The 23817-nt window shown below is 42.1% G+C and overlaps 1 protein-coding gene across 1 annotated transcript in view; it reads right to left on the bottom strand.

Annotated features, from left to right (window-relative positions):
• fhod3b (formin homology 2 domain containing 3b) overlaps nt 1-23817 on the bottom strand; it is a 91655-nt gene that overhangs the window by 30376 nt on the left and 37462 nt on the right. The window contains exons 4-5 of the mRNA XM_080471271.1: nt 8518-8585; nt 6745-6850 (exon numbers count right to left, since the gene is read on the bottom strand). Of these exons, the coding sequence (XP_080327397.1) occupies nt 6745-6850; nt 8518-8585 (174 nt within the window). The remainder of the gene's footprint in view (nt 1-6744; nt 6851-8517; nt 8586-23817) is intronic.

The raw sequence follows: 23817 nt of genomic DNA, 5'->3' as shown, positions 1-23817 counted from the left end.
TTTTTGATTAAGACTGAAGTTGTGCAAAATGTGCAAATAGTGAATGCATGAGTTCATATGTGCTTTTTTTTACAGGACAGGAATAAGAAAGTAAACAAAACAAAAAGTGAAGAAACCGAACACCTTGAGATTAGAACCTGTCGATAATGACTGGATGCATCATGTCTGTTCCTCAGACTGAAAAGTGGAAACAGTAGCAGCGTCACAGGAAAAATGTTTGAGGTTGTGCAGGAAAACACGCACGTGTTCCCATGAGATCTCATTACACCCCAGGAGTTCAGGTTTCTGTTGGTACGACGAGGGCATTCCTGGAGCTCTCCCTCTCACTCCAAAACCCGTCTGCATGTGTGTGTGTCAGCAGTTCCTGCGCTTCCTTCTCAGATTTCCTTCATCCGAGAGGAATTAACGGAGCATTACCTTATGTCCTCCCAAGCGTCATTCCTGCACAATCACACACACACACACACACACACACAAAAAACCGAGGACGTGATTGCACCTATAATAAGCAGCCGTTACAGCGGCACATTTACACAAAGCCACACGGCTGAGCTCAGACAGAATGGAAATGTTTATCCAGACGATGGGCCATCGTAAAGGTCTCCGCTCCCGGACAGACGGCCCATAACACAGCCAGACAACACAATACACACTGTTTCCAAGAAGAGCTTCCAACACTGCTGTTAACCGGGTCGTGCCTGGGTTTTCACTCAAAGCCTCGCACAACAGTCAAAACACAGCTCCAGATCCTGAATTAGGAGAACTGAAATGCTGGTGTAATGGAAAATATACTTTTTCTTTTTTTTAAACATGTTAGTATGTGTTACACCTTATTTTTGTCATATATCTTAAATCTAAAGAAAAGTCATCAGACAAATGTGATTTAGTGGGCTCAGCCACCTGTCGCCATTCGACACAGCGCAGTGGAGATAAAGTCTGCAGGTTTCATTTGCTGCTCGATGGCGTCGCGTTTAATACTGGAGTCTGCATGTTCTCTCTTTTTCTACGCAGTTTCTTTTTTTTTTTTTACTTCGATTTCTTCACACAGTCCAAAACGCTCTTGTAACGGTGACCTTTCACCGACCCGCAGTCAGCCGGGATTGCCTTCCAACCCGAAGAGACATAGAAGACGGATGGACGGATGGCTCGAATGCTCTTTTGTTTACAGTACATTCTGGATCACACACGCAGTCTTGGCACTCAGGAAAGCCATCGCACAGATGTGTGTCCATGGATCTGGCCTGCTGATCTGCCACATATGAAATCGGATGCCAATACACTGGGAAACGCTGCTCCAGGGACAAAGAACGACTTCAGCAAAAAACTAAAAATATTTTTTTTAAAAAGTGTCACGAGTCTCAGCTGCAGTGGGACCTTTGTGAAAACTGCAGTGTGACAGACCTGGAGAGAGAGAGAGAGAGAGAGAGAGAGAGAGAGAGAGAGAGAGAGAGAGAGAGACGGTACTCGGAGAACCATCCCGGTCTCAGACAGTTTAAGAGGCAATGAAACACTTGACTAGAGCACATCTCCCCCTTTCCCCCCAGCGGAAAGCAGGAAGCGAGGGCGCTTCGACTTATGGCAATATAACAGCCGTGTCACGAGAAACAGGAGAGCATAAAACGGTAGCAGGGGAGAGAGCTGCACGGTGAGAAGCCTAGAGGAAGATAGAGGAGATAAAAGCATCGGATGAAATATGGCCACGACTTATTTCATGCAGTAATACCTCTTGACTCTTCACTACAAAACTCCTCATCTGTGAAAGCCATAAATTTTGCAATACTAAGTAGCACTCGCATGTAAATCCTCTGTATCATAGCAGTTAGTCTTCTGACTGTGAATATAAGTCATGTAATGTTTCCAAAGGTCTTTCGAAAGGAATTCCATAGATTAAAAACTAAAGCTTCACTTCCAATTTGTTTCTGCTGAGGCTTAGAGACGGCGAGTGTTTTGTCAACAGCGGTGTGGAGCCATCGATGGTGCGCCCCCTGAAGAAGTGTACACAGAGAAAGTGCAGCTGAAAACATGGCATATGAGCAGGAATGTCAACAGCGAACATTTCAAAGTGGAGAATAATTGCTTCAAGTCGACTGTAATTGGTCCGTCCATAATCTGCCCTTTCTGCATGACGCTCCCGTTTTTTCTCGGTAACCAATTAAACATGGCCGTTCGTTGTACTCATTACAAATTCTGAAAAGGGATCAAAGATCCTGGAAAAAAACTAAAAATAAATCTTGTGATTTGTTTCTTCCAGAAAATCTCCCTGGTTGGTTCATGATGATTAGAACACTGGGGGGGATCTTTTTTCATAATCATAGTTAAAAAATACTTGAGCTCTGTGCTGAAACTGCTTCGGACTTTTGCACAAGCTGGTTTAATTTTAGCACTTTGGAAGAGGGGCAAAACAGGCGCAGTTCATGGTACGGCGTCAAAAACTGATGATATATGTAAGAAGTAGATTACATCGAGTTTCCATTAGCTCTTTACTCATTACATTTGTTGTCATTATGCAAACTACATAAATCTCAACCCTCTTATTTGGTGCTTGATAGACAAAACATCTTTTCATTTTATTTTTACACGCACACTCGATGTATAAGCTTTTATTTTCAGCTGAAGATTTTCTATCAAAGCGTATTTGAATTAATGCCTCATCTGAACTAACTCAGTCCAACAGCAACACTAAACACCTACTGAGTAAAACCTTTCAAACATATGATGCATTTTCAACCTTGAACACATATTTTTATGAGCTCTCTGTTGTTGCCTGTAGTTTATCCCAGTTGTTTGTTACTGCTTTTTTCCCCCTTCTTAGCTGCACACCTAAATGTAAAATGTGTCATATGAAGGTTTTTACATAAAACCTGAAAACAACATACTCACGAGCTGAGTGTGTCGAAGTCTGGCATCTCATCTCCAGGACTTCCATTGTTTAGCCATAACAATAACTGCTATCATTTTTAGTGTTTTATCTAACGCCACTACTTTTAAAGAAGTATTTACACACACACACAGACTAACTGGGGTATTGTGATTGCGAATGCTACCCACTACAACACTGTGCCTCTCTCGCAAACTGTATATTCATCAGCTCTAATAAACAACTCATGTCCCTCAATAGTAAGTGATTTTGTGTTCAAGATCATAAAAAAATAAACTATTAAATAGATTCTACTTTCAAGCGTAGCAGGAATCCTGACAACAACCAGCTGGATCAGCATGTAACTCCTGGCTGCGTGTCGTCTCGTCATTCCTAAAACAAAATTTTACGCTCCCTGGAAACCCATAAAGTTCATTTTTAGAAGCTTGTCGTGTAATGAGACCTAATAGCAAGAATGTGAGGGTGCTGGGATGCGGTTTTATTGGGACTGAGACATTTGTTTTGTCTTTACCTTTCCTTTTCACTTAGTCATTTATAATCCGTGAGGTTTAAAGTATTACTTGTTGATTATGTTATGAGGCAGGCTATGGAACAAAGAAAGATATGCAGGGTTCTTTTTCCACTTTTTTTTCTCCATAAAAATAGCACAACAGACTGTCTGAAGTCCTGAATTTAGTCTCAATAACAGATTTATTGACTTGACTGCATTTTTACTGTAACTCCTTTTGAATTTTGTTCTGCGCTAAAAGAAACCGTTTCCTTTATCTGTCATTAAATATTTGGAGTCGAAGACAAGACATCATCCATTTTCCACATGGAGACACAGGGCCAAACATTTTAGAAAATAGTTGAAAACATGAAGATGAATGGTAACATATTTTATAAGGAAGGGATACTTAAGAAGCCTCTTGAGACCGTGGCAGTTTGAGAAAAGCTAGAACAACACACATTATGAAACGCTGCTCAGATTTTCACTTCATCAACCACCGATTTTTGGCTTCAAAAGATTTTCTTTTTTAATTTGAAAAAAAGTGAAGGTTAAGGGAAAAGAGGGAGGAATAGATGGCTTTAGATATGGACTAATTAACCATATCCAACCATAGTTCTTAACTAGGATTTTACAGGAGGCCCAGATGGCGCAGGCACTTCTAAATCCATCACCTCACACCCTTGATGCTGATGGGGTGATAAAGGCATCCAAGATTTCCCCTGTGCCAAAAAAAAAAAAAAAGCTCCCGTCTCTCAGGAGCGAAGTCTGAAAGACCTCTGAGCCAGGTGTGAGGGGCCATGAAGGGGCCCGACCCCCAAACAGCCAGACCCACAAAGTACCCACATCACTGAGGGAGCACTAACTGGCCACAGACACCTCTGGGGCGTCCAGTGGGAAAAAAAAAAAGAGAAAAAAAAAGGAGCATAAGAAAAGCGAAAAGCTGCATGAACAATGAAGATAATACATTAAGGCTGGAAACATGTTGTTGTAAAAGGCATGCGGACTGGGTTGCACATGTGACTGTACCTTCTTCAACTACAAAAAGACTCGCAAGGTTGATTTTTATTCAGGAAAGAGCGCGGGATTGTTTCGTCAGGAGATTTTTTTAATGTACACCAGACAGAACGGTTCAAAGCAACATTCTTCCTGCTACTTTTTTCACTTGGCAAAACCTGAAAGACATTAGAGTTGTTTTTTTTTTTTAAAGAAAGCCCACATTAGAAGTGATTAGTTTGATCCAAAAACAATTACTGGTGTTGGTTAGTTCTCTCTCTAGTTCTCTGTGTGCACGTGTGAAGGTTTCAGGGAACTAATTTACTCCCCTCTAGGGAGTTCTGATGACATAGCTCCTCTTGGAAGTCATCGACAGTAAAGCAGCCAGATCTATATACATTTCTGACCTGTGCATCTGGGCTCCAGCACATGCTCGGCTTGTGTTCTCCAACACATGGCTCACGAGGGAAGGTGATCTACTACACTGCAAATTTCCTCCGCCGGGCAGGAGAAAATTAGGTCAGGAGTTGAAACAGGTTAAAGGGGCTTCTGGGAGACTTGTAGTTTGGTTTAGTTTCTCATGATGGCGTAGAGATACACGATGTTTTGGGGATGGGGGGGGTCTGTAGTCCACAGAGATGAAGCAATAAATTGGCACATGAAGGAATGAAAAGAGTCCTGGCTGCGGAAATGCACACAGATGTAAGTTTACCAGAGTTTTGGAAAGTAAAGGAAAAAAAGGATGGCACAATACGTGGGAGTGAACAGATATGAAGAGTGGTCCCATCATTTACAGTACAGTGACACTAACAACTCTTACATGTGGTCGAATCTGGAGTTTCTAAAAGGCAGATGTTATCTTCCCTCGTCATGTTTCCACCATTTAACCATTCTGATTTATCCGTCTGAGTCAGAGACCGAGCCGCGCTGAGACGAAGCAACAAACATTCAGGATCACAGACTGCAGAGGCAGTCCAGCCAGGGGTCACGTTCACGTTTACAACCTGAACAGGGGGGCAGTACATTGTCACAGACATCCGCCCTTTGCTCTTTGACTGGAAGTGAAGCTCAACAATGAGCAAGTAGGAATCAGAGAGGAGTTGACCTGAAACAGGCTGCAGCTCAGTGAATAGACTCAAAAGAAGTGATGCCTGGTGGATTTATGCAAAGAGTTCACCAAAGCTTAATAAAGGATACAACAAAATGATCTTTTACAGATGAATAATTACTTTTTCATACCTCCAGGTGTATTATTTTGTAGGTTATCCACATTAACATTAAGTTTAACTGCATGGCTGAGTAGTAGAAGGATGCTCATGAAGGATTTTTCTTAATAATTCCAATCACAGTAACAGAGTGTAAGACTATGAGGCTGGTGTAAAATCACAAACACTTTGGCGGCCTGATGGCAGAGGGACAGGTTTGTTACTGGAGGGTTTGGGTCTAAATCTTATACTAATACGTAATTATGTCACTGTACTAATGTGCATGTGACTAATCAAGCAATCTCTTTTTCTTCTTTTCATCTTCCTTCCTTCTTTTTCTCCCATTTTTTCTTGTTTCTTCTTTTTCTATCTCATTAAGCAATCTTAATATCACCAACGCTGACCAATCAGACAACAAGGCAATCTCATAAACAAGACTTTAAAGATGCAGTAGCTAAAAGAAGTTGTTTCAGAGCTGGAAGTGAATATAGGGCTGAAAAAAGTGGAGGGCTTTCAAAGGCTAGTAGATCTTAGTCGCAGCGATAATAAATAAATTAATAAATACATCTTAAATCAAGCATATTAGGTCACTTTTAAATAACCTAATAGGTACTTATAAACTGCAAATACAACAGATTCAAATGAAAAAGTGAGGTAACACAGTGAAAGAAAATGAAAAAAGTAGAGTCAAAAAGTAGGTGCGGGGAAATTGATTTTATGATCTGTAACATCCTGTCAGGTATTTTATTAGACACTTAAGCATGTGTGACCTGCCTCCTCACAGCAGACGGTTAAATAGGAGCGACCTCATAGCGAGAGCCGTGTCCCCGAACACGCCGTCCCTGCCCCTCCCCGACCTCGACACATACGACCCTTCACCTCACCGACATGGGACCGATAAATTAAGCTGCTGCTCCACTTGGTCTAATTTTGACATTACCTGCGACACACATTTCAGTTTGTTTATATGTTTTAAGTGTGCGAGTGTGAGAAGGTCATCGAGCGGAATCATCAATTTCCATAGTTTATACGAACACATGTGGCTGTGGAGCGGCGTTATGGAAAGGAAAGTGTTACAGGATTGATTAACAACATCCCCGTGCTGTAAATTGAGGGATGAGGAAAGAATGTTGCTGATTTACTGGAGCAGAGCTGCGCCGTTGTACAGCGTTTCTCACCCCTGAGGATGTAGTTCTGGTAGTTCTGGTCGGCTTCAGCTCCGACTTTTATCAAACACGTCAGTCCTTCGGCCACCACAAATTCATGCACCAGGTCCTTGTCATCCTGGGAAAAGAAAAACAATCAGAATCGATCATGAGTATAACAAGTAATACATTTTATTGTCATTTTCTAAATCTTGTAAACCCATTTTTTCTTTACAACTGAACATACACAACCTAGCAGGTGTTCAATTCAATGGCAACAATGAATTATTGGGACGTATCAAGATTTTTTTGAGAGAAGATTGTTCTAAATTTCATTTCAAGGACGGGAAAATGTTTTCTGTTGGTAGAGCTATTTCCTGACTATATTGATGTTGCATCCATCTGCCAAACTCATCCACTGCCTTCTCAATATTGCGTGCGTTGAGCCGAAAGAAAGCACAAACACTCAGTTCTTCATATCGCTTCACTTTAGTTCATCAGACAGATACAGGTTTTCTAGAAAATGAAAATGGCCGATTTAACTGGATTCAACGCTCATCCTCATACTTGTTCAACCGTCTGTTGCAGCTGTCAAAAAGCTTTTGCAATATGTTGCTGCCAATTCAAACGCCCAAATACTTGTTTTACTGTGCAGTGGGAATTGTAAAGGTATCCTTTTCATTTATACTGAACATATCATTGTGTAATCTTTGCAACAATCATTTCCATCTGTCAGGAAAAGGTGATTGAACTCATGTGGATTGTGATAAAAGAAGATGTTTATGTGTTTAATGCCCACAGTGGGTAAAACTGCTGGTTGTGATTAAAGTAAAGACTTGATGTAACTGGTTAAAAACAAGCAATGAGGGTGAGAAGCACTCAGGACATTCTTGGTGGAACTCCCAAAGACATTTAAGTGGGAAAAAAAATGTAATCTTGTACATTCTACGTGTCGAACAGATTTCTGTTGTTTCTCCCGCTCAGCGTCTTGATGGCAAAACCACCTGCATCCCTCACACCTGTCGATGACTCTTTAATTTAAGGTCGAGGCGTGAGGCTTTCCGCAAGGTTTCAACATTTTCTGATGCACTGTCGGGTGGAGATGGGAAGGAGAGGAAGGCAGCAATAAACACTGCGGGGTGGTCAGGGCTTCTTCTCTCCCAGGAGGACGTTTAAGTGCTTCCAGAACATCTTTACCATAGATCTGTGATGGATATTCCAGTCATTTGGCAAGAGTCTAAATATACAGGAGTCTGCTGAAGAAACGGCAAGCAGCAGCTCTGACGCAGAGAAATGTAAAGTAGCAACTTTGGTATCAGACCAAGTCAAAGCGAAACAACGAATGTTGACAAAATGACACTCGTCTTGTAAACGTTGAGGTATTTTAATCTGCTTGGGCCTGCATCGGTGTCTGTAGCTCTCTTTTCCATTTGACTGTCAGTTAACCCTCCCCCTCAGCGGCCGGCTGCCCACGAGCCCGGCCCAGCGTATGAAGTACGACCAGACCTGAACGTTGCACGGCTGCCACGAAGGCAGCAGACTCTCAGCTGCAAAGTTCTGGCTCCGACCAGCGCTGCTTCATCCAAGAGCCGGCGTGCGTGTGAGCACTGATGAACGTGTGCATGTTGCATATGTGCATTGCACTGTGTTGCATTCTGGCATTCATAAAACCACAATGCATTATTGGAAAGATTCTATGAGACAGATTGTCACGGGCATAAAACACTCGCAAAAGTGTGTGAATCTTAGGAGCTGCAGTTTTAATAGAGGAGCTGCTAAAAGGAGCTCAAAATGATGAACGATTACCTGAAAAATCTGCTTGAGGGAGAAGAGTGCCCTGCGTAGCTCACGTCCTGTCGAGTTGTAGAGTTTTTCTGTATCGAGAAAAAAAAACAAAAAAAACAAAGAGTGGAAAAATCAGCAGAAAGTCAACACATGCGGTGTATTATGATATTACAGGATTTTAGTAAGAAAACATCAGTCTATGGGTTTTCACTTGCATCACACGTGCATTACTGTGTCTTTGTCAATTATTACAAGTAGCCAAATATAAAAACTAGAAAAAAAAGAAAAAAAAGGAAAAAAAAAGCAGTAGGAGCAAAATCACAGAACATCTGTGGACAGTTAGTTTGAACGGAGGATGTTTCCTGCTAACAAAGCCTAATCTGTACTTCACCACAACACAAAGTCGTGGCAGAATCTCAGGCCAAGAGGCTCCATAGACGCCAAGAAACAAATCACTCATTAATCAGCTATGGAAACTGTGAAGTGCAGTAAGAGAGACACGTGACAAATTACACATACGCGGCGATGAAGGCGTACATTTCCTGCAACTAGTCTGACAAGCCAGGCAGTGGCGACGTTGAGCACAAACCCAGCTGCTCAGTCATCACTGTGTGAACTCTCTCTGACTCAGCAAAACTCTCTGCTGCTTCTGCTGCTGCTGCTGCAGATACAGGAGCATTCAGTACAGCTCGACCCGATGCAGATTAGTGCAGTGCGGTAAAGGATCCACTCTCCGCATTTTCTTTTTCATTTGCTGTTTCCATGTGGTGTGTAATTGCACTCTCGCCCGTGTTTCACAGATTTCTTTCCTCCTTGAGGGCATGATTATATGTTTGAGTCAGCAAAAGATGTGACAGCAGACTGGCGTGCGTGCAACACAACTGATGAGGCAGCTCATTTCTCAGTTTCCCCCACTATCACACACACACCTCACATAAAAGACCTGGCCAGCAATGAAAGCACGACACATGTACATATTGCTCTCTCACATACACATCTGGATGCACACTGGGGGGATTTGCATCGACTTCTATTCATTTCCTTCAGACTAACTCTAACCTCAGCCTTAACTACTACTTGCCTAACCCTAACCATCACCCTAACCTTAAGCTAACCCAAACCACAGCCTATCATCGAAACATGTCGCCACCTAAAATTGTGATGGTTTTCATTGTGGGGTGTGTGTCGACAGATTCCTCTCCCTACAATAATAATCAATGCATATCCACAACAGGCGTTATTTATCTATGCCGTATGGAGAAGTTTAATTGAATTATTTCCCAGCAGATTTACTCTGAAGTCAGCTGTAATTACAAACTCTTATCCTAACTTTAACCATCGCCTGATTCTCAAACAAAAAAAAAGCCCCTGAGATTTCCCTTGTAGGAAAATAGGTTCCTGTCCACTGTGCAATCAGGTTTAAATCCCTCCTGGACACAAAGACAAAGCACGCCTCGAACAGTTGAATTACTTGTGTCAGAAACACACTGAGGTCATACAATTGGGCTACAAAGCAACCGAGCAGCAGGCTTCTACAGGCTATTTGTTTTTGTTGTGAGCCTTCAGCGAATGAAGTGAGAAAGAAAGCGAGAGAAACAAAGGTAGATCGAGACTGTGTGTGTGTGTGTGTGTGTGTGTGCGTGCGTGTGTGTGTGTGCGTGCGTGCGTGCGTGCGTGTTTGTTGCCTGCCAGGTCTGTGGGCAAACACAGGCGACTTCACAACACTGGACCAGACAAGAGTGAGCGCTTGTGGTCTACGGTGGCTTTTCAGTGACACACAACGAACAACTTCACACGCAGTGACAGTCACCAGATGGCGGCCCACATGACAACAAATGTGACATCTTTGTACTCAATATTTTGGTGGTAAAGATCAAATAAAAAAACAACAGCATCCCTACAAGTTGAATACATATATATATATATAAAAAAAGGAAATACACATAAATAATATGTCAAATGTTACATGAGTAATGTTTAGTTTGGTTTTAAATTTGCTCTAAGTGGTATTCCTGGTTTAAAAGCTGCTGCCACGTTCCAGGACATGTCATTACAGGAAAAGGTTGTCAACAGTAACTCTACACATGTTATATTGGTGTAATCCAGTGGGCTACAGACAGACACGACACTGGAGATGCAGTTGTAACGCAGACAGCCGGGTCTCGGCCATATGTGGTTAAGAGGCTTCGAGGACGTTGCAAACTGATATCACACACCTTCCAATCCAGTTACAGCTGAATGTCTTATCTTTAGAGAATGTCTTGTTTGTAACTTATGACTTTGAAGGTATTTGGTACGAAGTCGAGCAGCGCCTCGAATGTTTTGCGCATTTAGGGCCGTACATGGCTCTGACGCCTGGCGGGCGAGAAGACTGCTGCTTTTTGCACTAGGGAAGGACATCCACAAGGAATAAATCTCTACAAGTCCAGAGGTATTAAAGAGGGGAGGCTGCGTAATGCTGGTAATTTATGTCTTGATAAATAACAGGAAGGAAGTGTGACTTGGTCTTTATGGATTGGGCCCCCCAGTCGTGGAACAACCTGAGCAAATCACTGCAAGACAAGTCAACATTGTTTTTTTTCATTCTGAAGCTGAATATCATGTTAGTTTCCGTATTTATTTTCATGACTCGATGAGATAAGAGCTCTTGTAACTTATAAAACAGTATCTGATAACTATAACACATCCATTAGCTTGTAAGTGTTTCCACCTCACATAAAAAGCGATGTAACTCTCTCAGTGGGTCAACATAGAGACACAGCGATCGTCCTGACCACCACTCTGTTTGTCTCTGAGTTTATCTGAGTTGACTCTCTGGTCAGTGGAGCGGACAGACAGTGGGAGGTGACTCCGGGTTACTCATCACACCTTAGCCATACAAAGCCGGCTTGATTTGTGGTTCTCTTTATTGAGTTTGGAAAGACTAAAGTGCATTTCCGCACGGACACTCAGTGTTAATCGGTCAACAGATAAATTACCCTCCTCACAGTGATGGGTCTTGCCATTCAGCATCTAAATTTAAATAAATCCATGTAACATGCTGTGTGTATGGGCGTGCTGAAGGATCCACTACAGCAATGCAGAGAGTTCCTCTACGCACAGTTTGCACAAAAGACTTATGCTCCTCTACTTAGCCCTGTAGTTTGGTGTGTAATAAAACTGTCTGAAGGTTTTTCCTGCCCAGCACTAAATGAAGCCCATCTGCAGGGACACACGGCTCCTCTGGCTGTCCCTGTCTGCAGTCCATCCACCGATGCACCTCCCAGAGGCCCATCTCTAATGAGAAATAACTCAGTGGAGATTAGTTCCATACCGTTTGGCACAGATATGCACCCAGAAGTATGGACCCTCTGCATTTCCCTATTTACCAAAGAAAAAAAAAAAGAAAAGAAAGAAAAACCAGGGACCTCATTTATTCGCAGGAAATGTTTGTGAGACCAAACTCAAATCATGTTCACATGAAACCCTGAAACCACCTGAAACTTCAAACTCAATAGTTCACTACATTTGCCATGGATTTGTTTTTGGGCCAAAGTAAACCGAGTACTGAGAGAACAAAGGGATATATGATGGATAGCACATCGTTTGGGTACTGTAAAACATTCTGGGCACGTGAGATACACCTTTCAATTTGGACTTCAGCTACAGCTACAATAACAACACAAACAAACTGCAGCAGCGAAGGAATTCTCCTCAGCTTCATTTCAAGAACAATCCAATACGTCGTTTTAATGGCAGCTGCTGTTGGCGCAGCAGAGCCGTCGGATCACGTTTCAGATTGGTCTTCACACCTTTTCTCACCGCAAAGCAATAGTGAAAAACAATGCACCAGTGCATTGTAGGACAAGCTTTATTTAAATAGATCCTAACATTTACTTCAGTGGGAGGATTCCTCTTTGTTTCGATTTACCATGGAGAGCAAATCTTTACTTTTTGCTGTCAGGTATTTTCAACTCAAACACCTACAGGAATGTAATGGATTTGTAATTATAATAATCAGAGAGGTAACAGTGGAACTTCCATAATCATCAGGAATGTACATGACTACTCACAGCAGGCGGGTTATGAAAAGAAAGAGAAAAGAAATTGCTCTGATGGGCTGATGCATTTAGACAGGTCAGGACTTCATGGGTACACACACCGCTGCTGAGGAAGGCAACTATTAAAAGCAAATCTGTCCTCTGCTGCTTCAAACACCTTCTGGCTGGCCTGGGTCAGTGCCAACGCATTCCCGTTCCACATTCCAGTTTTGTATGAGTCATGGGTCACATTTTATTTATATTCACATGTCAATCTCAACCAAAGACCAGTCACCACCACTTACACCATTCAAGATAGGAGGATTTTTTAATTCTCAGCCAGCACAGCTTTTAACTTGACTTTCTTTTTTTTTCCGACGGCAAAACACCTTGAACATGCTCGCACGCATCTGTTCACATCCCCAAATTTCCAGAAAGTGCAATAAAAATGAAAAAGAGATGACTACCGCTGCTCATGCATTGCGCAGCAGGCGGAGCACATAAACCACATCCAAAGCAGAGCCAGGAAACCCACAAAGACCCCACTGGGCAGGACAACCCCGCAAACACTGGTGTAAATTAAACTGCTTTTTTCATTTCTTTTTTTTTTCTTTCTTTCTTTCTGGAGTGGGTGTGTCAGGCTGGAAGTTGATGAGGAGGATCCTTAACACTGTGCCGGTATGCACATATAAAACTCGATCACAATGCTCAATAAAATCAGCAGCTTTCATGAGGGATTCGGAGGTGGTGAAGCAGGGAAAAACTAGTAATATCGGCATGAAACCTGAGTGGAAACAGCAATAAATGGTTTAGAAAAAAACAGCACTTTAATCAATTTAATCAATGACTCTCTCACGAATGGGTCTTTCAGGTCATTAGACAGTCATCACCCTCTTAAACACTGTCTGTATGGTTTTATGTTCATATTGAGACAGTGAGAAAGCTTATAGGAGCACACCAAAAGTGTGAAGATAGGGAAAAAAATACAAAAACACAGAACATCCAAACACATAACCTCATTAGTACTCAAGTTAACCCTCAACTGACTGGACAGTTTGGGGTTTTATGGTTGTGGATGTGTCAAAAATCAACTTTTACAATCTGGCAACTTTTCAATATTACAATGAGTTTTTGACGATGCTGAGAAGCCTGTGGTACAAAAGCATGAGCAAGCAAGTTGGTGAATCTTGTCTGTCGTGCCACAGAAGTCCCTGTGGTCACAATAAATCTATTGCTCTGTTTTCTGTTGTGGTTTTACATTTTCTACATATCAAACAATCCAGGAGTTATAATGCGTTTTCATGCCAAATCCTGCCAGCAGTGAAAGGACGGGGTCATTCGGCTTAGAGCCAAAATACAACCAATATACTTGGATTTTTCTCTTTCTTCATTCATAATTGTGTTTTTTCACAAAGTAGAATGCTTTCACCTCCATTGTGAAAACTTCTTCCTGATTTGAATTTTTGAGCTTAAAAATGGACACCAGGAGAGACAGAAGCAGCCGTGTTTCTGGACTGGCTCAGCACAAGAATGGGTAGATTGCCAAATCAAATAGCAACAGATTAAATAGCAATACAATAACACAATCTGACATGTGTCTGTGTAGTCATGCAACTCAAGCTGTCAGACTGAACTAGTTTTCATATAAAGATGCTTTCATCAGTGATTTGCCTGTGCTTTGATTCAATGGCAGGACATGCACTGCAGTACTTGCAAGTATAAAAGCTTTGTGCAGTGAAGTGGTCTGGTCAGACCTTCAGTCACATGCCAGTGCCCTGCCTATGTCTGGATTTAGCCTTGTCCCGGCGAGCCAGGAGCCTGCTTCCCTGGTCAGCAAAGGCCACAAACTCTGCCAGAGGTGAAGGCTGAGGTCAGGCAAACTGTAACCATCTGCGAGAGGAAGGCGGCGTGTGTGCCAGAATCGCCACATCACTGCCTGCCATGTATAAAAGGGAAACATCTCTCATTTTCATCCCGTGGTATTTTTTCATGAGAAACCCTTGAGTTTACAGTACGCACAATGGCCCTCAGCAGTCACGAAAACACAACAGAACAACAACATCAACACTGCCTCCCCTCTCCATTTTTTCTTTCCTCTCCGCTCTCAGCCTATAAGGCAAACCGTGTGTTCAAAAATTTATGAAGAGAAAACACAAGTAATTAACGTGGAAGACCTCCCAACACGTGCAGCGGATTGCGACATGCTACTCTTGTGCGCCGGGGCTTCTTCTGCTCTTTTCATCCTCTCCTCTGCGAACAAAAACATGAGGTGAATGATGGGTCAATAAAAGAAGATTATTGCACTCGGGTGGAAATCATTAAGCGGGAATGCAGGTAAAAGTGAGCTCAAGTTCAACATGTTTGGATTCTGAAGCAACTGAACAGTGGCTCCCAATGACTACATGGAAAATGCCTTTGTGTGTGTGTGTGTGTGTGTCTCTACATGTGTGTGCGTGGAGATGGGGTACCAGCATGAACACACACTGCACACGCCACACACATGAAGGGATAAGCATCCACTCACACAGGCAGTTTACAAAGTGCACAGAGGAATAACGACATTAATTAATTTGTTCCTGTTGCCTGGAGTTTATTCAAATGCTTTGGAAGCATTGATAGAAGACATATGGAGATGATGGTTTAGATTAGAGGAAACTGAGTCGGGGCCACACAGACTGGAGAAGCCTGTGTCATTGGCAGGGAGCCTCACAGGAAGGCCGGTATGGACCCACGGGGCGCGAAAGTCTCTCAGCAGGCAGACAGCGAAGGCATGGAACAAAAACAAAATCAGCAGCGCAGCCAATAAATAACATGGGGTTAATCCACTGATGAGAAAAAGAGCGCGGTGCAGTGCGATCTGCAAGTCAAATGTTTGCCGCCATTAACACGGAAAATACCGAAAAGCTTTAAGCAACAATCCTGTAAGACTCGTATTTATTATGTCTGGACTTGGGAATTTCATATGTTCTTTCAAAGACATCGGATGACTCGACTATGAGTTTGGGTCATGGCATGAATCCATATTTAGATTTTTTTTTTTATGTATTATGATACAATTTACATTAGCTATAAGTTGAAACATATCAAACAAATCAAAACGGCGGCAAACGGAACTATGGGATTAATCACCAGCCCCCTTTCAGGTGGATTAGATTTGCCATGATATGGCCAACAACCTTAACTAAAATTTATTCAAAATTGAAAGATATGTCGCATAAAATTACTGTATAAAAAAAAATTGTATATTAAAAAGTTACGGAGGAATGAAGAAAAACAATACAAATCATCTTAAAGCAAACATTAGGAGATATATTTGATCATCGTTTATAATCAATGGCCTTATATCGTACAGTATATCGAGACAGGTCTTTGTCGCAGTCGTGCGTTAGAAGCATGCAAGTAAACCACGAATAATTTATTCTAATATGATTTCCCTCACAGACGTCATACCTGGACTGCCCGTGACACGTGGGGCAGAGTTCAGAGCACCCAAAGCCTCCTGGGAGAGGTGGTGGGGATCAGGTTTAAGGACGGTGACATCCTAGCAGAGGCATCTGACACCAAGACATACCAGGACCAAGTTCCAATAAACACAAATCCAGGTCTTCAGAGCTGAACAGCATTCATTGTCCATCTTTGGTCATGGGAGTATTGGTGTAAGTTATTTTTTTTTTACCTTGGAGCCAAATCCTACCGCTTGGCCTTGGTTTCATTAAACTTTAGAGGTTAAATATGTTGTTCTGTGCACTTTGGAGGCCAGTGCTGGCCATTAAACTCAGTGCAAGCCTTGTCAATAAACTGAATACCAAGTAGCCGTCAAGATGCTATCTGACGCTGTCAGGGAGAAGCGGGAGAGGAAAGTGAAGGAGGAATCTGTAGAATCCAAGACAAGGAGAGAGACATGACAGCGAGGCCGATGTGAGGACAGACAAATCTTTCATTAGTGCCTGCCTATTTAATGACTCATTCCTTAGCTACCAGGTGGAGTGACCCTCACAACGCCCCCCCCCCCCCCCCAAGTAAATACCTTTTTGTCTTGCTTTTTTTTTTTTGTAGCCCACCCTTTCACCTCCTCAGCAGGGTTTCCCTGCTGCTGACACAGATACGTAGTGGAGCAGAGAGCAGAGTGAAGGCATGCACCCATTCAGCCAACCAGACAAAAGACTGACACAGATATAAACTAGAGGATCGACAAGTGAAGGTTGAGGCTGGGGGGGTTGACATCACTTACCATATAGCTATGCAAACTGCTGCCAAGGGGGTGGGGGTGGTGGTGGTGGTGGTGGGGGGGGGATGTTCATTAGCTTTATTTGTGCGTGTAATCATGGCTGAATATACAGTCTGGGTCAAGGCCGCGTTGCCATGTGTAGGTTGGCAGCTGTTTCAGCCCACAGGTTTTGTAACTGCAGTGAAATGAGCATGCAGATGCCAAACCAGATGCTGAAAACACAAGATTTAAAATCATACCATATATTTCACTGCTATCACATATGTGCACATATGTTGCAGGTTATTTTTTTTTATCTGAGGTATTTTATCTCCTCATCCATAAAAGACAGGTTCACAAAGCCCAAGTGCTTTTCTCAATTTAGACTTTATGACCCTTGAAATCAAAATGTTTCGTCCCATGTACTGCGACTGAATTTGATTTATTTATTTTTGTTAATTCTAAAGTTGGGTGGGAAATAATTTCCAAGAATGACCTCAGTGACTCTTCCCCAACCTACTTCGCTCCTCATTTTCTCTCGTCTCACTCCTCTTGGCTCCCCGGCTTTTCTCCCTCCTATTCTTAACAACCTGACACGTGGGGAACTACACCAGCGCAAACTCCTTCCAATAAACACAGTTGTGCTGAGACCACATCTATTTCAGACTCTTCTCTAGGAATAGGAAGCGGACCGATGCGGAGGCAAACACATGTGTCACAGAACACCACCTCATTTCCATACAGGCCACCCTGTTAATGCACTTAGTCTCTGAATCCACTGGGGTCTCCCTCCAGCTCAGCTGACGCCAATATTTGACCAAATCTGCAGTTTGCATTGTGGTTCCTCTTCTTCTCTCAGTCAAAAAACAGTTGAGGACTCTTTGCCACATGTCTGTCAGCAGCTCCCGTAAAGACACAATCGGGTTCACCTGACATGCGGTGTAATAAGTGCCGGCTATGTCATCACCGTTTTCTCAGCTCTTAATGACCCTGCGTACTTTCTTCAACCAGTCAAGACAGATTTGACAGTGAAAGGGATTGTTCTCAATATTTATGGGTGTCCTTTGGTGAATTGACAACTTTTTTTTCACCCTTTAGAAAATATGATCGAAAACCTGTTTGATGCAGTATGAATACTTGTCACCAGATCAAAGGTATTCTCTGTTTTCACAATCACACAGAAGCTTTGTGAATTACCTACTAGAATAAAACGGAACGTGGAACCAGCACGGCCCCAAGCTGCGCTGTGAGTTAAGCGGAGGATTAAACAAGTATCAACACTTCTGACAGCTGGCGAGTCACAAACACCAGCCTCCAAACACTCCTCACATTTTCAGCTGTGTGGTGATATTTAAACCATTATCCTTGATCCGGGTCCACGATCTGAATGGCACAGGCGTCGCCTCCACAGCCATCACAAACGGTTTTGATCCTTTTGGAAAGTCCTCGGCTGTGAAAAGATCGAACGGATCTGTACAAGATGTGCGATGAAGGGATGAAGGCCTAATCAGAAAAACTCTCCAACATGTCAGTGGACATAAAATGGGGCGCAATTGATCCTCTGCAGGGATCATAAATAGTTGCCACGTCTGTGAGAACTATGCATGAGTGCCCTGTCATGTCAGATCGTTGCACCCTGCACCGGCTTTGCCTCTTTGCCAACGGTGGGCGTGAAGTGTGAACTGACTGCTGACAGGTGGTAGAGCTCAAGAAAAGGGTCAAGTCAGCACTATCATCAACACCCACAGAGGGAAAAATTTAATAGATGTTCACGTTTCTGACACTTTGAATATAAAACGCAACGTAATTACAGTCAAATCCGCTCGGCCAGAAAGGCACAAAAACACTTTGTCGAACTCAGATGAGGCGGCTTCATCCCTAAACTGTTAATTATCTCGGTTGTCAAGAAGGTGTTTTGTTTGGATAGATAATGTGCTATTTTGATGAATAGGATGTCACTGAAATGAACTTAATTCAGGCTTGGCAACAGAGAGCCGAAGGATTCAAAGACCTGTTTTGTCCTCTGGGGCCAAACTGTTTGCCCGACTGGAACAAACTCACAATCAGCATGACTGACTGCTTTCTTTTGAAAAATCCAACTTAACAATGCCAAATGACTGATGTGTTTGCTGTTCTGTTCCTCATGGATCGTATCAGGGATTTCTCACTCATGTTAGCACTGGCAGATAAGGATTAAATATTTGCTTGGCAAGCCAAATAAGTATGGTCAACGACCGCTTATTGGCCTAATAAATGCTTTTTTCTCTTGTTTTGTTTTTTTTTTCTCGTGGGTCTAGATTAAAAATATTTTTCCTGGCTCTTCTGCACCTTTTCTCAACGTGTCCTACTGGCATGAAAAATGCAGTTTGATGTAGTTATTCAGTTCTTCATTTCCAAGATGTAACACTATCAGAGGCACCAAATTCCTGTTTCTGTTTCTTGTGCAGCGCTATGAAATATTGAGCAATGCCCAGATTATTCATGTATTACGTTTTCCCCGCGGCCCTGTTGAGGAAGGTCAACTGCCATTTTTCCTCAGTGTCACCGGCCTTTATAGTTCAGCTGACATGCAGCAACATACATCACAGTATCATGTTGTCTCACAGAGTAACAGTACTGTAAGTGTAGCTCAAATCCATCAGTCTGACACCTCCAGAAGACATTAATCCATATTATGCAGAAATGAGATATGGACAAACTCCACTAATCTGCGATAAAAAAAACAAACAGCCCACTGATAAATACGAATGCCCGGCGTGATCCCATGCTCGCCCAGAGCTCCTGAGCTTATTTCTTTGTTAATGTGCTGGGCCTCTCTCTCATTATTCTTCTGTCACAGGAGACGGTACCAGCTGCATTTTCCAAAAAGTGCACTTAAACTTCATTGGAAGGAAAGTTGCTGTTTCTACTATGCGTAATCCCTAATGACAGAATTTAACCACGACCTGCTTTGCTGGCTTCAGGTTGCAGTAATAAGATGAGATGCTGCTGAGAATCTAATGTTTTTCAAAGAGTTGTTTTTTTAGTTTATACAGGTAAAATACTGAAATACTGAAATAAAACTGTTAATAACTGTGGCAAATTATCACAATATCAGCAGCGTTGGCACACAAAAATAAAACTACTTCAGTGAAACCGAGATGGGTGAAGGTGTTTTTTATATATTTCTTTTTAACCCAAAACGGCTGCCCACTGAAAACTGACATACCAGGCTTTCAACAAACATGCCCCAACAATATAAATTCAAATGGTAAAACCACCATTAGGAGCCAGTCATGCATCAGGCAGCACTGTCAAGGTGCAGAGGGATTGGTTGGCACACCGAACGCACCCTCAGAGTCTGATAGAATAAAAAAGACGTTCTGGCTCGAAGCACTACAGAGGATCAGCCGTCTTTTGGCAGGAAAGAATGCAGAAGTGCTCTCTTGCCTTATTTAGCCAAAGTCAGCCTTCATATAACAGAGTGTGTGATGGAGGGAAAAAAAGGGGGGGGGGGGGAGGAGGGCGATGCAGCCAAGATTATGATCCAAAGCTATAAAAAACAATGTCAACAAAGCATACCTTGAGGTAATGTAAAGGTATCTGTGGTATGAGAATGACAAGATGTGAGCTCTGCCCCACACTCACATCAGGGAGGAACCACATGCCAGGGGGATAAGAGACTCTGCTGTAACATTTATTTTCAACTCAGAGGATTCAGTGGAGAGACGACACCTCATGTTGTTTTAATAAATGGGGAGTTTTTCAAAGACTAAAGCCAGATTAGCTTCATCTGGTGGAAACCTTATGAATCCACTGAGATGTCCATTTTCCAGCTAATGATAAATAAGACTAAAACGTGACTGAAAGAGTATGGCTTTCACTCCTACAGCATTTTGTCCAACAGTACCGATCTCTATTATCTCACAGTGAATGTGGGCCTTTACTTGTGTGGATGTTTCCATGTGATGAATAGGTATTTGCGAGTTTCCTGGGATGACAGTGATAAGAGATTCCTGGCATGTCTTTAAAAGGAAAATTGTTGACATGCGGAGCTGGGAACTAAACATTTTACAATAAAACAAAAAACATGAAAGGGAACAAAGATAATACATAATAAACCCAGTTAATTCCACTTTGACTTTGAAGGCACAGTTGTAACACTTATAATCAAAAACAGCTTAAATATTAACATCAGAATGTTTCATAGGAATGGAAAAAAGTTAAGAAGCTAACCGGCAAGCCACGTCAATCTGTTGTGTAACACCACTTTTCACCACCAGGTGGGAAAGTGAGTCACTCCACCTCTCGTCTTGCCTTCAACCCAGTCGGAAGAAGCATTTTACAGAAGAGAAAAAGTTTAACAAGTGCTGAAGCGCTTGGCAACAACTCAATGCAAACTATGGAAGACTTGAAGAACAACGGCTCACTACTGCCACCCAGTGGAAAAGATTTGGTATTACTTATTACACATATCTCATACGTTAATACCTGTACCTTTCGTGCAGCTTTTTGGTGAGTGTTTTAACTCCGAATCAACTAGAGGTCACTGGTTCATTTTTGTTCTTTAGCTTTATCGCATTTGCATAAAAGAGAGAGTTAACAGGTTTAACGGTCACAACAATATGTAAGACTGGCGTTATTAAAGCCTGAGGGGAGGAAAAGAGAACAGTGGAGCTTTTTGCACGGCGGGGGGTGAAATTCATGCATGGCTGCATCATGTCCATGGAGACGGCGATGTAGAGAAAAGCTCCTGCATAATTCAGGTCAATGAGTTGACATTGAGGTATTGGTATTTTAACTTTCCTCCTCCTATAGTAATTTAAGTCAATAATTATCTACTACTAGTGTGCCACAGATTACACAGAACATTTTTACTGCTCTGCACAGAAACTCATTATAGTTTAAGAAACATATTTCACAATCCTTACTGCCAGACACAAAATTGACATTTTATTTTTTTCAAGATAGAGTTTCAGCCATTGCATGACCATCTTACTTACCCTAACTCTTTTGCACTACATGACCACACGTGAGATATGACGCTGTGGGTGTATCACAGGGTACAGTCTGATTTTCGGCTCTGGTGGGCCGGTTGAAGCCACGGCACATCATAAATCTCATAACTCACCTCATACGTCTTTCATTTTGATCAACCTGATTTACTCATAAAGCCAAATAATGAAAATACAATTTTCTTGTATTATATGACCCACATACGTATGCAGACCTGCTCGTTCTAACACCTACCTCTCAGAAATGGGCAAGGAAAACTTGCACTAATGCAGAGTTTAGGGGGTGGTGGTTGGGGGGGGTTTGGGGGAATAAGATGAGAAATCAGTAGGCAACAGTCCTGCATGATTGCACTATAACGAGTTCAGACACTTAAGCTTAACACTCTGGTACCAGACTGAGGTCGTTTGATGTTTTCACATTAAGCAACTCCATTCTTCTACCCCCGCCTCCCACACACACACACACACACACACACACACCCCTCCAACACCCACCTTGACTTGACCTTGTGCCAGTTTCACCAAAACCTCTTTTAAAGCACACCTGCTAGTAGTTAGGCTCAATCGCAGCACAAACCTCCCAACTACTGCTGCAGAGGAACGGAAGACGTTGACAGAAAAGATACTCTGAATAATACATCGAACTTTTATACTGTGTCACTGTAGATGTATATTTGTTTATGTGCCCTGACTTGACACAGGATTCTTTTTTGCAATACTTGACTGTATAGTCGGGTGACTTTTCATGCAATGCAAATCTTCAACGAGATTTATAACCTTTAGTTTTCAAAACATCATACGATCAGGCCGGGTTTTATTTAGATTTTATAGCTGTAGAAATTAAAAAAAGAAAGAAAAAAAAGAAAAGTGCAATAGGAAAGTCTTTCTTCCATTTTTTTTCAGGATGTTTTCAACTTCTACATTACTGTGAGTTTGTGAAGGCTCTGAATATCACATGTGATTGGACAAGCACTGGGGATCACTGGTGTGGCTAGGACGAGCAACAAGAGGGTTCAATCCAGCCTGTGAGATGAAGATGAAAGTGTAAAATTAACACAAAAAGAATAAAAAAATTCAATGAAAAGCATGCATTGTTTTTGTGTTGTCGTTTCAGAAAGATTTTGCATTTACACAGTAATGTATTCAAAATTATGTCCGTTTCTACAGAGACGGCAGAAAAGGGGAAAACAATGTAGTTAGCATTTAGGGCCAGAAGTGGGCACTGTTGTTTGTTTTTGTACTGAAACCAACAAATGTTTTGCGTTTTAAATTTAAAACGTTCCGTAACCCTAATAGCATTGTAATGACAGATTCTGTGAAGCTACAGCTTTATATCACAATGTCACTGGGATAGTGAATTGTACATTACATAAATTAAAACAGCCTGATAAGAGTTAAGAAAATCTCAGAAATAAAGATGGAATTTGATCATGTTAAAGGAAAAGAATAAAGGAATCGAAAAAGACATGAGCACATGATCCAGATGTTCTTTTTTTTTTTTTACGAAAGCTGCTGTTGCCAATGTTAAAGTGACCAAACTACAGTAAAACTTTGGAAACAGTGACGGGAGCAAGCTGGTTTCCATAAAGGCCGAAAAACATCCTGTGCACTGTATAAAATCGGCTGCATTTTAACTAGCAGACAACACCACCGCCGTGCATTCTAAATATTACGTGATTGCAGAGGGGTGAGGTTCGATGGGTAGAATATACCACACAATCACGGTTACAAACACAAAGTGTGTTTGTATTCAGAAGGATGGCAGTTTGTGAATGAGTGCTGCAATTTGCATACTATTGAAGAAGAAGAAGAGGAAAAAGAGGAAGAAAGGGCACATTTTACTCAATGACTAAAACAAACATTGAAACAGTTCTAATGGCATCCAGAGGGAGAAACAGGATGTTTGTTTACAGTGTCAGGGCAGAGGCTGGATCATTTCATTTGGTCTCTTTCAAGCGGACCCTTGTTGATGTGTTTGATCACGGCGATGGGAGGAGGATTAGTCTTTGTTTCTATTATTGCTCCTCTAATTTTTCCATGATTGCATGCGATTTGACAGCTCTATTAGAACAAACTAAATAAATACCAGTCGACACAAGTT

The sequence above is a fragment of the Lipophrys pholis genome (assembly GCF_963383615.2).
Source record: "Lipophrys pholis genome assembly, chromosome: 9".
NCBI classification, from domain to species: Eukaryota; Metazoa; Chordata; class Actinopteri; order Blenniiformes; family Blenniidae; genus Lipophrys; species Lipophrys pholis.
This window is presented reverse-complemented; position numbering and strand designations above follow the sequence as displayed.